This window comes from Pipistrellus kuhlii, unplaced genomic scaffold (assembly GCF_014108245.1).
Source record: "Pipistrellus kuhlii isolate mPipKuh1 unplaced genomic scaffold, mPipKuh1.p scaffold_m20_p_7, whole genome shotgun sequence".
In the NCBI taxonomy this organism is placed as follows: Eukaryota; Metazoa; Chordata; class Mammalia; order Chiroptera; family Vespertilionidae; genus Pipistrellus; species Pipistrellus kuhlii.
This window is the reverse complement of record NW_023425573.1, coordinates 246,398-259,316: the sequence shown is the minus strand read 5'-3', so window position 1 is coordinate 259,316 and position 12,919 is coordinate 246,398. Positions and strand designations below refer to the sequence as shown.

Sequence of the window (12,919 nt, the reverse complement as noted above, 5' to 3'; positions counted from 1 at the left end):
CAGAAATGGAGCCTGGGCACTGACAAAGGCCCTGGGCCATTGTCTCGTCCACCTCTGCCGCACTCACACCAGTACTCATTTACAGCCACACACAGAGCCGCCGTGCTCCCCACCACAACCCCCCGCAGGGCAAGGACAGGGTTTATCATTAACCCCGTGGTACAGGGGAGGACACGGGCTCAGTGAGGGAGAAGGCCGGCCGAGGTCTCACGGTGACCTCATCGCCTATATATCTGTCACACGTACGCCCACACGTCTCGCCGCCTTAGTCCTTCCTCTGCCTGGTTGGCCCTTGAGTCCCCAGAGCCAGGATGAGACTCCAGGTTCCCTGACTCTGTTCCCTGCCTGGTCTCGCACCTCACCCCCTCCGCCATGTTGCATTAAACAGGGAAGTGCGGGAGGGTGAGAAGTGGAAGAACCATGGAGGAGACAGAGCAGGGTGGCCAGAGGGGACAGGATGAATGCCCCAGCCTCTCACGTTCTAGCAAAGTGTTCTCACTGCCCCTAGCCTGCAGCCACATGCCCCTCAGAGGAACAAGCTTTGGGGAGACTATAAATCCAGAGGTTTGGGGTTCTACACATCCCACTCACCTATCGCCCCGGCTGCTAACCCAGAGGGCTACCACGTTACAGTCCAAGACATGAAATGAAGGCTGGAGGGGGAACCAACAAACGCTCTGAGTTGGGCTTGTTCATAAAATGTGGCTTGGATTTTAGTCCACGATTGCCCCCTCAACCAGGAAACTACCGGTACTTGGTAGCCTTGGGTGAATGGACGGACAGAGGGAGGGAGGGAAGGAGAAAGAGGCGGGTGGATTAGGGGTCTATCCATCTCATGCCACCACAACCTCACGGTTCCAAAGCACAGAGTCGGGCCTACTCGTTCAGCTCCTACCAATAAGCCCAAGTGGCCTCAACCCTTCCTGCCCCAGCCCGCTGACCATAGCCCTCATTCTGACGACCCTCCCTTGCCAGGCTCATGCTGGCCCTCTCATGGCCCAGGCCTGACACCTGGTGATGCCCCTGGAGGGTGGCCCTGGCTTCCTTCCCACTTCTCACTAACTGGCCCAGAGCTGCCAAACCAGCCTGGCAGCTCACTGGCCACCTGACCTCCACTCCAGGGTCACACCTGGCAGAACCTGGCGAAACTGGGGGCATCCCTGCTCACCTGGGGAGCCTTCCATTCACATGGGGCCAAACTCCCTCCTCAACCTGGACCCTCAAGCCAGGTCCAGAGGGAAGCCTAGGACTACAGACCATCACAGAACACAAGGCCAGGAACGTGCCGAGGTCTCACAGTGAGTGTGCTGGGACTTCCTTCTACCCCACCCCTTGCTGCCTTCCAGCACAGCTGTGGGCGTTGGGGTGAAGGGAAGGCACGCTGGGGAAGGAAGGAAGGAAGGAAGGAAGGAAGGAAGGAAGGAAGGAAGGAAGGAAGGAAGGAAGGAAGGAAGGAAGGAAGGAAGGAAGGAACTGAAGGGAGGGTCAGGGCTAACTTAAGCAGGTTCTCGGGTGGGGTGGTGATACAAGAAAAAAAACCAAAACCTACCCTCAGCAATTCCTTCCAACCTCACCCAACTCCCACCCAAAATCACCGCCTGACCAGCCCAAACACTTAGAGGGAGGGTGACACCATGTGGCTGATTTTGGTATTGCAAAAGTTCCCATTGGCCCCTAACCGCAACCCTTCTTCCATTGAAAGCTATGGCCCTTTGCCTAAGGAAAGCCCTCCACATGCACAATCACACACACTCCCTCACCCACTCCAACCTCCGACATCGGCTGAAACTCCTGGTCAGAGCCCTTCCCTCCTCCACAGAGCACACACCCTGAAAACCCCGCTCTGGCCCAGCAGCTGTGCGCCTTGCCCAGAGATTTACTTACTCTGAGCCTTGGTTTCATCTGTAAACCAGATGCCATGAGCAATATGTGGAAGCATGCGAGCAAGCTATCTAAATTTAAGCGCTTCAACAATTGTTCCCTAGCCTCCAGCTGCCGCCCGGCCTCCCGCTCCACTAGGACGCTGATAAGAAGGGAAGGAAGGAGAGAGTCCAGGTGGGGGAAAGGTGCCAGGGCAGGCAGGAACCCAGCCCCTTTGGCATACCTGGCATACTTGGCGTTTCAGGAACTCTGCAAGGGGCAGCTGGTGTGAGTATGGATTGGGGGGGTGAGGAGAGACGGGTCTGAGAGCTGGCCAGGGGTGGGTCCTGCCAGGCCTCACAGCCATGGGAAGGGGCCTGTCCTTTGTCTGGAGGGTAGTGGGGGCCCGAGGCTTTACCAGGGAACTGACATAACTGAGTTTGTATTGAGTCCCGCTGCGAGCTGTCAGGGAGGGTGGATTAGAGAGGGTGGGCCAGGAAATGGGAGGCAAAGGGGCCACAGACAGTGGTCCGGGTGAGAAATGCCGGCAGCCTAAAGGGCTGCAGAGAAGCTCAGGGACTCAGTGGGCTGATGGGAGATGGGGGTGAAGGAGAAGGAGACATGGCAGGGGGGCAGCTGGGTGGGTGATGGTGTCAGTCACGGAGATGGGGTGCAGGGGCCTCCTGCTGATCTCACTGTGCGATGTGGGACAGACACTGACGTCTGGCATCAGTGACAGCCAAACACCAGGCTGTTCCAGGAAACAGTGAGAACAACGATTGAAAAGCCTGTCCACCAGCAGCCACCCTCCCCCCCCCCCCCCGGGCCCCCATCTGACTAGGGGCCTCTCAAACTCACCCCTGAGTTGCCACAAGGGAAGGACTGTGGCCTGGTGTCTCTGTAGGACTCCTGGTGCCAGACACACAACACTCACACACCTTCCGCACACCATCCACATGCCAACTCCATGTGCCACCCACAACATACCTTCCACATGCCATTCGCTCATGTTGCACCAGTCATCCATGCACAGGCTACATGCCATTTCCATGCCATCCTCACCTGCCATGTACCAGCCACACACATCCACATGCTTGCCATCCGGTGTGCTCTGCATCACCCCCCCCCCCAAAGGAGAACCAGGCACCAGGTGGGGACCCCAAGGAAATCCGCAAAGCCGAGTCCCAGCCTGACCGGCCCAGGCCGTCTCCTTCCCGGGAAGACTGCTCCCCCTCCTGCCCACCCGCTGCTCACCTTTGCAGGCGCAGCCTTCCCGGGTGATGACCTGCCGGCAGATGCCACAGGGCTTCACCTTCTTGAAGGTCTTCACCTTGAAGTGGTGGCTCTTGGGGGCCTCCAGGTCCTCTGGCTGCGGGAGGAAGGCACAGTGGTCAGGCCTGGTGGGAGGATAGGTTCCCAGGAGAGGAGCTGAGGGGCCTGGGAAGACGTAGGCACGGACGAGGGAAAGGGAGAGGCAAGAGCCCTCTCAGGTGGCATAGGCCTGAGCCTGTTTCCGGGAGGAGGTGCCAGGGGAAGAGAAAGCTGGGGTGGGACCCAGACTCCCAGGGGAGGTCAGCACACTGAGGCCTAGATGACAACGGCAGCCCCCAGCTGCTGGGGACCACAGACCCCTCCGTGGTTTCTTAATCACTTTTTAAATTTTACTTTATTAACAAAGTACACTCATTTAAACGCATTGCTCGATACCAATTTTACACGGCATGCCCAGGGACCACACCCCAGAAGGCTCCCTCGTGGCCGTCCCATTCGCTGTCCCCCAGGTAAAGGTGACTGTGACCTCTGTCACCAAAGGTTCATTCCGACAGATCCTTAAACTTCACGTGAAGGGAATTATACAGCATGCACTTGTGCCTGGCTTCTCCCGCTCAGTCCTACTCTGTGAGACTCACCCGGGCGGCTGCTTACACGGAGCCGCAGCTCCTCCTCCTCATTACTGTGTAGTGCTCCACTGACGAGAGCTCCTTCCTCTGTCCATCTGCTGCTGTTAGTGCCTAACTTATACCCAGTGCACAGAATGCTGTGCCCCTCAGTTCTCTCTCACCCTCACTACCATCCCCTGCCCCAACATAGAAGTCTTCTTCCATGTTTATGTTTATTTTCTATTCTTTATATTAGGAAGATCTCAATATGTTAAATATTCTATCTATTTTTTTTAAATATATTTTATTGATTTTTTTTTGCAGAGAGGAAGAGAGAGGGATAGAGAGTTAGAAACATCGACGAGAGAGAATCATCAATCAGCTGCCTCTTGCACACCCCCTACTGGGGATGTGCCCGCAACCACGGTACATGCCCTTGACTGGAATGGAACCTGGGACGTTTAAGTCTGCACGTCGAAGCTCTATCCACTGAGCCAACCCAGTTTTGGCTAAATATTCTATTTAAAGCGGCACCACCACACACATGATATGAGAGGCAGACTAGCAGTCCAAGCCTTCTCTCTATCTGACCTACCGTGAGCTCCTGGACCAGTCAGTCACCCTCCCACATAAGCCACGGGCATCACAAGGTGGGGCACTACACCTCTCGAGCTCCGACAGTCTGTCTTTTGTAACACCTATGGGCACACGCCCTGGAGCGAGCCCTGCACCCACACTGCGAGAACCACCCTCCTCGGGCCTGAGGTGCCCCATTCAGAGGGCTCCCCAGAGAAGTCACCCCAGCCTGCAGGCCCCATTCCTCTCCGAGGCCCTCACTGTGGTGTCCAAGCTGGTCCATTCCCCCTCCAGCAGCAGGGCGTGGGAACATGGACACGGACAGCTCCCTCCTTCCCTCTCCCAGGCACAGAGCTTCTACACCATCCGCACACATGGACACACACAGAGACACATGGACACACACACACAGAGACACATGGACACACAGAGACGCGGTCACAGACCCTGCAGCTCCAGGGAGGGGGTTCTGCTCTTCCAAATCCCCTCTCGCACCCTGCCCCAGGCCTCCCAGCTCCAGGACGGGGCTGAGGGACAACTTGTGCAGAGCAGGAACGGTGACAGTCTCACACACCCAGCATGTCCAGGACTCCGATCGGAAGACACTGTAGTGGTGAGTCCTGGGGAAAAGAGACTGAGCCATGAGAGACACAGAGAAAAACAGACAAAATGAGAGAGAGAGACAGTAAGCTGGAGTAACAAAGATAGAGAGACTGTGGAGAAGAGAGAGAGAGGGAGAGGGAGAGAAGAGGGGGTGTGTGTGAGAGAGAGAGAACAAAGACAGAGACAGACAGAGAAAAGACAGAGAAAAGCCACAGGCCACAGGGAGTCAGACAGAGATGGGGAAGAGACCAAGATAAAGGCAGAGACAAAGAGAAGGACCAACGAGCCCACACAGAGAACGTGGTAGATTAGATAGAAACGCACAGAGGCTGAAAGGGAACCGGAGAATCAAAGGGGGGCGGACAGACAAAAGGACACAGGAGCCAGCTGGAAGGGGCCCCCGAAGACTAAATGGGGGAAGATCTGAGCACCCAAATACATCGTGACGGGAATGGCTTAGAGGAACCCATTCTGACCTGTGAAATAACTGGATGAATGGGAAGATGAGGAACAGAGCGTTTGTAAGACTCAGAGCGCCTCCCCACATCATACTTGTAAATTACCGGGGGGGGGGGGGGGTAACTTTTCCCGGCGGACTCCACTTTAACCAAGTGATCAAAGGTAACGGCTCCCGGGGTGTGTGTCGCCGGGGGACACAGAGAGGGAGCGCCGCTTCTGCCACATTCCTGCCAGAGAGACACAAGCCACGCTCATCAGGAGGGAACACCAGCCCGGCCCAAAATGAGGGACAGTCTGCCAGCCCTCAGCTTGGACTGCTCCAAAGTGACAGACAAGGGCGTGAACGTGGAGGGAAGACGGGTGGGTTTCCAGACTGAAGCAGACTGAAGAGGTGCGACAGCCAAACACAATGGCTGGCTCCGAACTGGATTCCTTCCACGCCAGAAACGACATCATTGGCCAGCTTATCGGAGGGTGAGGTGGAAGTCACAGGTCCAAGTCAGTTTCCTGACGTTGGTGGCTGCGTTGGGTTAGGCAGGGAAAGTCCTTGTAGGAAAATCAGGAAAGCATCGTGTCAGCAACTTACTCTCAAGTAGCTCAAGGAAAAGGAAGGTCACCCGGCCACCTGCCAGGTGGTTCTGGAATGTCATTCTGTGTCCCCAGAAGTTGTGGGTTTGATCCCCGGTGGAGGAACCAATCAATGTTTCTTCTCTATCTATCTATCTATCTATCTCGCTCTAGCTCTTGTTCTTGCTCTCTCTTCCTCTCTCTAAGCATGTTCCCAGGTGAGGATTAAAAAAAATAAAAATAAACATATCTTCAGATGAGAATTTTTTTCAAGGGTCTTTGTATTGCATTTGCAACTTTTCTGAAGTTTGACATTGTCTCAAAATTTAAAGAGACAGGCAGAGGGAGGGAGACGGGAGGGAGCAGAGGCGAAGTCCAGGAAGAGGCTGGGAGGAGATAGGCATGGTGCCAGGAGCCCAGCAGTGTCCTCTGGTGGCTGGGCCCAGCAGCAAGACCTGTTTCTGGGATTCCAGAGAGCTAGCTGGGTTTTAAGAGCGGAGCTTCTAGCTTCCTCTGGGGTGGGTGAGGGTGGGAGCAGAGCACTGCCCAGCACTGGCCTCACTCAGTGTCCCCATGCCACCGGGAGGGACAGGAAGTCCCTGCACTCTGAGTTCTGGCCAGCCCGTTTTCCCATCTCCGCTCCCACCTGGCAGCCTCCGGGCAATCTCTGTGGCAGACATTCCAGGGAGGGGGCCCAGCCCAAAGTCAACTGCAGCAGCCAGGCCTGGGGTGAGAGGAGGGGCAGGGAGGGACTTGGGGTGCCATTGAAGGCCTGTGTGGGGAGGCAGGCAGGAAGCTTTACCGGCCAATCAGCTCAGCTCTACTCTGGCACCTCCAAGCCCGCCTGTCCCACCCCACTAAGTCAGGTAGAACTCCCTGTTCCCAGCTTCCACGCCACTCTTCTCTGCCTACACCCCAAATCCAGCCCTTCCCCCGAAGGCCTCCTTCCCACAGCCTCGCTGGGCCGTGGAATCTCGTGAAAGAGCGTCCTGGCTGCCCAGTGAGCAGATGGGGAGCAGACGGAGCCTTCCACGCTGACAAGCAAACTCCGTCTTCTCTCCTGGGCCCTGGGTTTGCCTGCCCAACCACATAAAATCTGAGTTTACAACATCTCTCCCCGCATATGCTCAGAGAGCAGAAGCAGGCTTGCAGATACATCCCCCCTCCCTCACACCACTCCCAGCAGCCCCCTCTCCCCCCGACAATGGCCCAACGCCCTGCTACGCCAGCCCCACCCCGCCCTGTTCCCCGGCTGAGGGGACACTAGGACTGGAGTCTGGAGACTGTGCTCTAGGCCAGCAGCCTTGAGAACACCCGTGGCCTTCTCTGGGCCTCGTGGTCCCCAAATGAAAACAAAGGGTGGGCAAAGTGGGGGAGACAGCGGGCCAGTTTGAGATGGAGGGGTGGGGAGCTGGGGGCAGGGCACGCACGCTGACATGTGCAGAGAGTGAGATGTCTGATGAAATGCCCCTTCCATGAGGGGCTGGAGGACCCCGGGGGCAGAACGGAGGCAAGCAGGGCCACCCCCGGGCTGTAAGGACTCCGCCAGCTCGGCTTCCCTGGGCACAGAAGGGGGGCCTGGTGAGCTCGGTGAACGTCACCCACACCGGTCTGAAGGGTTCCGGGACGATGGAGGAAGATGTCCAGGCTGGCTAAGCCTCTGATCCGCAAATAGCTGAGGGGCCGTCTTTGAAAGGAGGCGCCTAAGTGACCTGTGGAGTAACTGAGGGCGAAACACAGCCCGGCGGCAGCAGCCAGAGGGAGGCATGGTTGGAGGCAGGGCTGGGGGGACGTCCCAACCATCACATGGTGACATCCTGGCAAAGAGGAAAACAGGGTCCTGGTGCCTCTCTGCCCTGCCCAGGGCTGCTCTGCAGGTACGGGCAGCGGGTGTGAGGAGCCAGAAAGGGCAGAGCGCCATGGCTTGTCATGACAACGACCCCCGTTTTCCTGACACGTGGCAGGCAGGCAGCCTCACAAAGCCCTCCCAGCACCGCCCCCCGTCTTGCTGGATTAACCCCTGAGGGACCTGAGGGAATGCAGGGGCAGAGGAGGCACTGCCACCCCTCCCTCCAGAGGCAGGGCCCGGATGAGGAAGGTGGTCCCAGCTTGGAAGGCATTTCAATCCATCCCTGGCCCCGGGACAAGCCCACTCAGCACCAGAGGGCTTTCCTGGCCCCCAGGGGGTCCTCCCCCTCCCCGCCTCCACGCCGCCGAGTGGGCCTGCCAGAGGCAGGTCCCGCCAGCGGGTGTGGCACATCTGGCTCGGACAGCCTTGGCAAGAGGCCTCTGCCCTGGGATGGGGAAGGCTGTTTGTTGGTTCCACCCTGCCCCACAGGGAGGAGAGCTGCATGCGGGTGGGGAGGAGGGATGATAACCCGGGGGTCCTTCAGCTCAGGAACTCCTGCTTCCTCACCAAGGACCTTCCCCAGCCCTGCACACACACACACACACACACACACACCCCACACACACACACACACAGCCCCGGGCCCTCTGTGCCCAGCACTGGGACCCCTGGATGATGTGTCTGGGAGCCAGGGAGCCTCGTGAAAGAGTCCCCACAACGCAGGCCTGGGACAGCCCTGGAGGGTCAGCGCCCCTCGCCCTGCCTCCTGGCCCCCAGCCCTCTCTGTCTCATCGCCTCAGGCTGGGAGGCCAGGGCCTGGTTGGCATCAGCCATCCTTTCTAGGGGGGAGACTTGGACTCGCAATGGAAAGGTGGGCCTGTATCTGGCAGTCCCCTGAGCACCTCAAAAGCAAGCTGCCCAATCCCACCTCACTTTCTCATACACACCAGTGTTCCCTCCCCACCCACTCCCCACACACAGTCCCCCCGCCAGCTAATGTGCTGGCCGGGGTGTTGTTGGTCACCCCGGGTGGAAAACTCTGAATCACTCTCAGCTCCTCCCTGCCCTCCACCCTCCAATCAAACCAGCTGCCAGACTCTGTGAGTTTTGCTTCCTAAACACTCTCTCCTGCCTCCTGAGCTTGTTCATTCTGCTGCCCTCGCCCTCCTGGGAGCCCTGTCAGTGTTTGCCCAGAACTGTTGCCACAGCCACCAGGACCCCCGACACAGGGCCCTCACACGCCCTCTACGAAGCCGCTAAGGAGCGCAGCTCTCTGAGGGTACGGACACTATCTTTCACCCCAAAATGCCCCCACATGTCCCGAATACAGCCTGCACTCCCTGGAGCCAGCTCATACCCAGCCACCCTGTCCTCTCCCTCCCCCGCACCCACTCTCCAGCTGTGGGCCAGGCGGCCACCTCCGAGACTCTGCTCTGCTTGCCCTCTTCCCAGGACGCCCTCCCTCCCTCCTCGGCTGTTAGCTTCTAGGCCTCCTCGAAGGCCTTCCCAGGCACCACCCCTCACCGCCACCACTGTCAGAATCAGCCTCCCCACCACCTTCTTCATTTTTTGTTTCCAAAGCTAAAAGCTCCTGAAACCATGAACTCCTGTGTGCCCTTCCCCTGGATTCCCCCGCTGTTAACACGTGGCCTGCTCTCTCTTTCTCCAGTCTGTCCCCTGCCCAGTGCGATCGGCACACTGGGGAAGCTCAGCAGCAGGCCGTCCTACCTCACATTCGGATCTGACGCTAATTTCCCCTTTCCAGCGGGGTCTTGGTCTTGGTTTTGGTTTTGGACTCGGGACCCAATGAAGACCCTGTATTACATTTAGCTGCTGGGTTTCTTTCCCAGGCCTTACCCCAGGCCCGCTGTTCCCTCTCTGGATTTCTCTTTTACGGCACCGGTATGTTGAAGAGAGCCCACGGGTGCTGCAGAATGTCCCCCAGGTGCCTCCGTCCACTCACTTCCTCATGCCCCAGGCTTGGTGACCCCAGACACCCCTTCCTGTCCCCGGTGGCAGGCACCTCGGTGCCCCATCAAAGCCTTCCATGCAATCCGACTCCCCCACACAGCTAGGTGACCCCGGGCAAGTTGTGTAACCCCCGTCTGCCTCCCTTTACTAGCCTGTTCAATGGGCTAATGATAGCAACACCCACCGGTCGCTGTGAGGGTCACAGGAGACGGTGCCTGGAAAGCAGGTGGAACGGCCCCTGACACATAGTAAGCATGGCCTGGGTTTCCTACTGTCATTGTTGTGTGTGCCCTGGACAGGCCCGGGGTGGCCCATGCCCGCAGTACTTCCGCTCCACGTCCCCTGTGTCTGAGGGGGCGAATCCAACGGAGCTGTTGCCACGTGTCCCCTTGTGTCATGACACCCTGCTCCCCCTGACCCGCCCTCCAGGGGAGCACCTGGGGCCAGCCTCCCACCAGCCGCAGACACAGGTGCTGGCGTCATGGACAGAAGGAAAGCCCTCTGACCCTGAGCGGGCCTGGGTCTCCGCAGGATCAGTACCACTCCTCACTGGTCTCTGCAGGACTCAGTGAGGAGTGGTACTGAGTCCCTCCCGGGGGACGGAGGAGCACGTGGAGACTTGGCAGCTCAGGGTTCCATCTGGTGACCAGTTCCTGGACGCGATGGTCTCTCCCCAGCATCCTGCTCTCATATCCCCCCCCCCCCCCCCCCGGCTCCTTCATAAACTACGTCCCAACATTTCTGAGCCTCGAGTCCCTAGTCCCTCTTTGTGCCCAAAGAGCTGGGGTTGGGGGGGAGGGGGCACAGTCTGAGCCTCATTAGTGGGCTGGTGCCGGGGCGGGGTGAGGCTGGTGCGGGGCGAGGCTGGCGCTGCTTTCTCACAGACGCCTCACGCCGTCCTGCCATGAGGCCGGGGCGCTGCTCTGGGACACGAGGCACACGGAAAGGCGGGGTGGAGCAAAGACTCAAACCCGGCTCTGTGGGAGGCAGGGTCCCAAGTCCTAACCACGCACAGCCACCATTTCCCACAGGCTGTCAGAGGCAGCCTGTCAGGGGCCTTCCGGAGAAGACCTGGCAGCTACATCATCCGTCCAAAGGCTCAGCCATCCTCAGTCGTTCTCACTTTCTCCTCGTGCATTACCAAGCTCTCAGCCTCACTGTTGGATCTTGTTTAAAGCTCATTTCCAAGAGGTCTTTCCTGACCCATCTGCTCTCCCCCGGGCCAGGTGAGGTCCCTCTGGCTCAGCCCATCTTGTCTTAACCGCCAGCCTCAGCCCAGCATCCGGGAGCTTCTGGAAGGAAGCCGGCACTCCATGTCCCTTTGGGAGGTGGGTGTGAGGTCCGGGGTGGGTGCTTAGATGGCTGGCTGGCTGGATGGCTTCTCCATCACAGCCCTTCCCCAAAGCCATGCCCTCCCTAGCAGTCCCCTCCCCCAGCGCTCCAATGCCCCCAGCCCACAGCCTTCCTCTTTGCAGGAACCCGAAGGCCATGCGGCTTGGACAAGAGTCCCTTTCACCACAGCTGGGACCTGGAACTAGCTGTCCCCGCCTGCCACAGAATTGCAGTGAGGGTCAAGTGAAATGGTACACAGTAAGGCAGAGAGAGGTTAAATAACTTCACACACACACACACACACACACACACACATGCACAAACACACGCATGCACACATCACTCCACAGTAAGGCAGAGAGAGGTTAAATAACTTCACACACACACACACATGCACACGCACGCACACACTCACACATGCACACGCGCACACACACACTGCTCCTAAGTGGCAGGGCCAGGATTTGGGCTGGGCAGGCTCACTTCAGAATCTGAGCTCTGCCCACCGTGCACATTGCCCACAGATGCCTGCCTTTGCCGGGGTTTCTCTTACGACCTCCTCTGCATGGTCCCACAGGCCCTGCCCCAGAGTGTTCCCTGGAGGGGCAGCTGTAGGTGGGAGGCAGCAGGCCAGCTGCTCGTTCTAACTCTAACTTACTGCACCGTATAATGAGAGCTATCATTTCTCAAGCTCTCACTGTGCGAGACGCTTTTCTAAATGCATGTGTGCACTAGCTCACTTAAAACCCAGCATCCCTCTAGGTAGATGGGGAAACCGAGGCACAGAGATGTCAACTGCTTGCCTAAGCTCACACAGCTGCCAACTGGCAAGGCCAGGATGGAGCCGAGGCACCGTGATCCGGGCCAGCACACATATTGTACTTCCTCCAGACGCTGCCGAGAACCAGCGCAGTGTGTCTCCCCGCCTCTGTGCCCCCCATGTCCCTCTGGAAAACGCTGTGCAAGAACGTTTGTGTTAGACCCCGGTGAGTGCCCTGCAGCCCGGCCTGGCTCCCACAGGCCCCGGTGACATGGCCCGCTCAGGCCAGGGACACTCCAGAGAGAGTGCGCTCAGGGCCAGGGGTCACACTGGGGACGACGTGGCAGGAATCGGGGGCTCGGGGGGACCCTCCTGACAACAGTGTGTGCTCACTCCTGGGCAGGACACCAGCTCCGGAGAGAGAACACTTCATCGTCTGCAGCTGCAAGTGGCCTCGGACGATAACGGCCAAGCTGCTGTGAGGTCCAGGGAAGGCCAGTGTCCAGCCGGGGGCCACACGGCTGCTTGGGGCACTTGGCCCAGGGCTGCCTCGTGTGTGGCCCTTTCAGCCCCGCCCTGATATGCCCCTTCCTGGGTCCTAAGGGAGGGGCGGGCCCCTCTGAAAGGTAGAGACTGCTGTGCCGACGCCATCAGCGCACCAAAACCCTCGATGAATAGGCATGTAATTATTTTCTAAATAAGCCATCCTTGAATATGTTAATGGCAAATGGGAGCGATCGCTGAGAAAATCGAGTTATGCATAATATATCCCTGTGCTCCTCGGCTAATAAAGTGCTTTTATTCCTAGAGCTTGTTAGAACCGGGCACTGCAGATGCATCACTGCATCTGCATCACCCAGGGACACGTGCACACACACAGGCATTCACACTGGGGCGCAAGGCCTCCCTCTCTCTTCCGGGCTGTGCCTCCCTCCATTTACCTCCCGGAGGCCACAGGCCCACTCAGTTCTTGGCCCCAGAACAGTGAGGCAGAGTCTCTGGGAGGTCAGGAGCCTGGGGGTGGGGGCTGGGGGGGACTCTGTCCCACAACAGCCATCCCAG

At 58.4% G+C, this 12,919-nt stretch overlaps 1 protein-coding gene across 3 annotated transcripts in view; it reads right to left on the bottom strand.

The window, feature by feature from the left end:
* The window catches only part of TNS1 (tensin 1), a 221,014-nt gene that overhangs the window by 173,044 nt on the left and 35,051 nt on the right, over positions 1-12,919 (bottom strand). For all 3 annotated transcript variants that reach the window (XM_036422215.2, XM_036422211.2, XM_045575829.1), the window contains exon 2: positions 3,115-3,229. In XM_036422215.2, the coding sequence (XP_036278108.2) occupies positions 3,115-3,229 (115 nt within the window). The remainder of the gene's footprint in view (positions 1-3,114; positions 3,230-12,919) is intronic.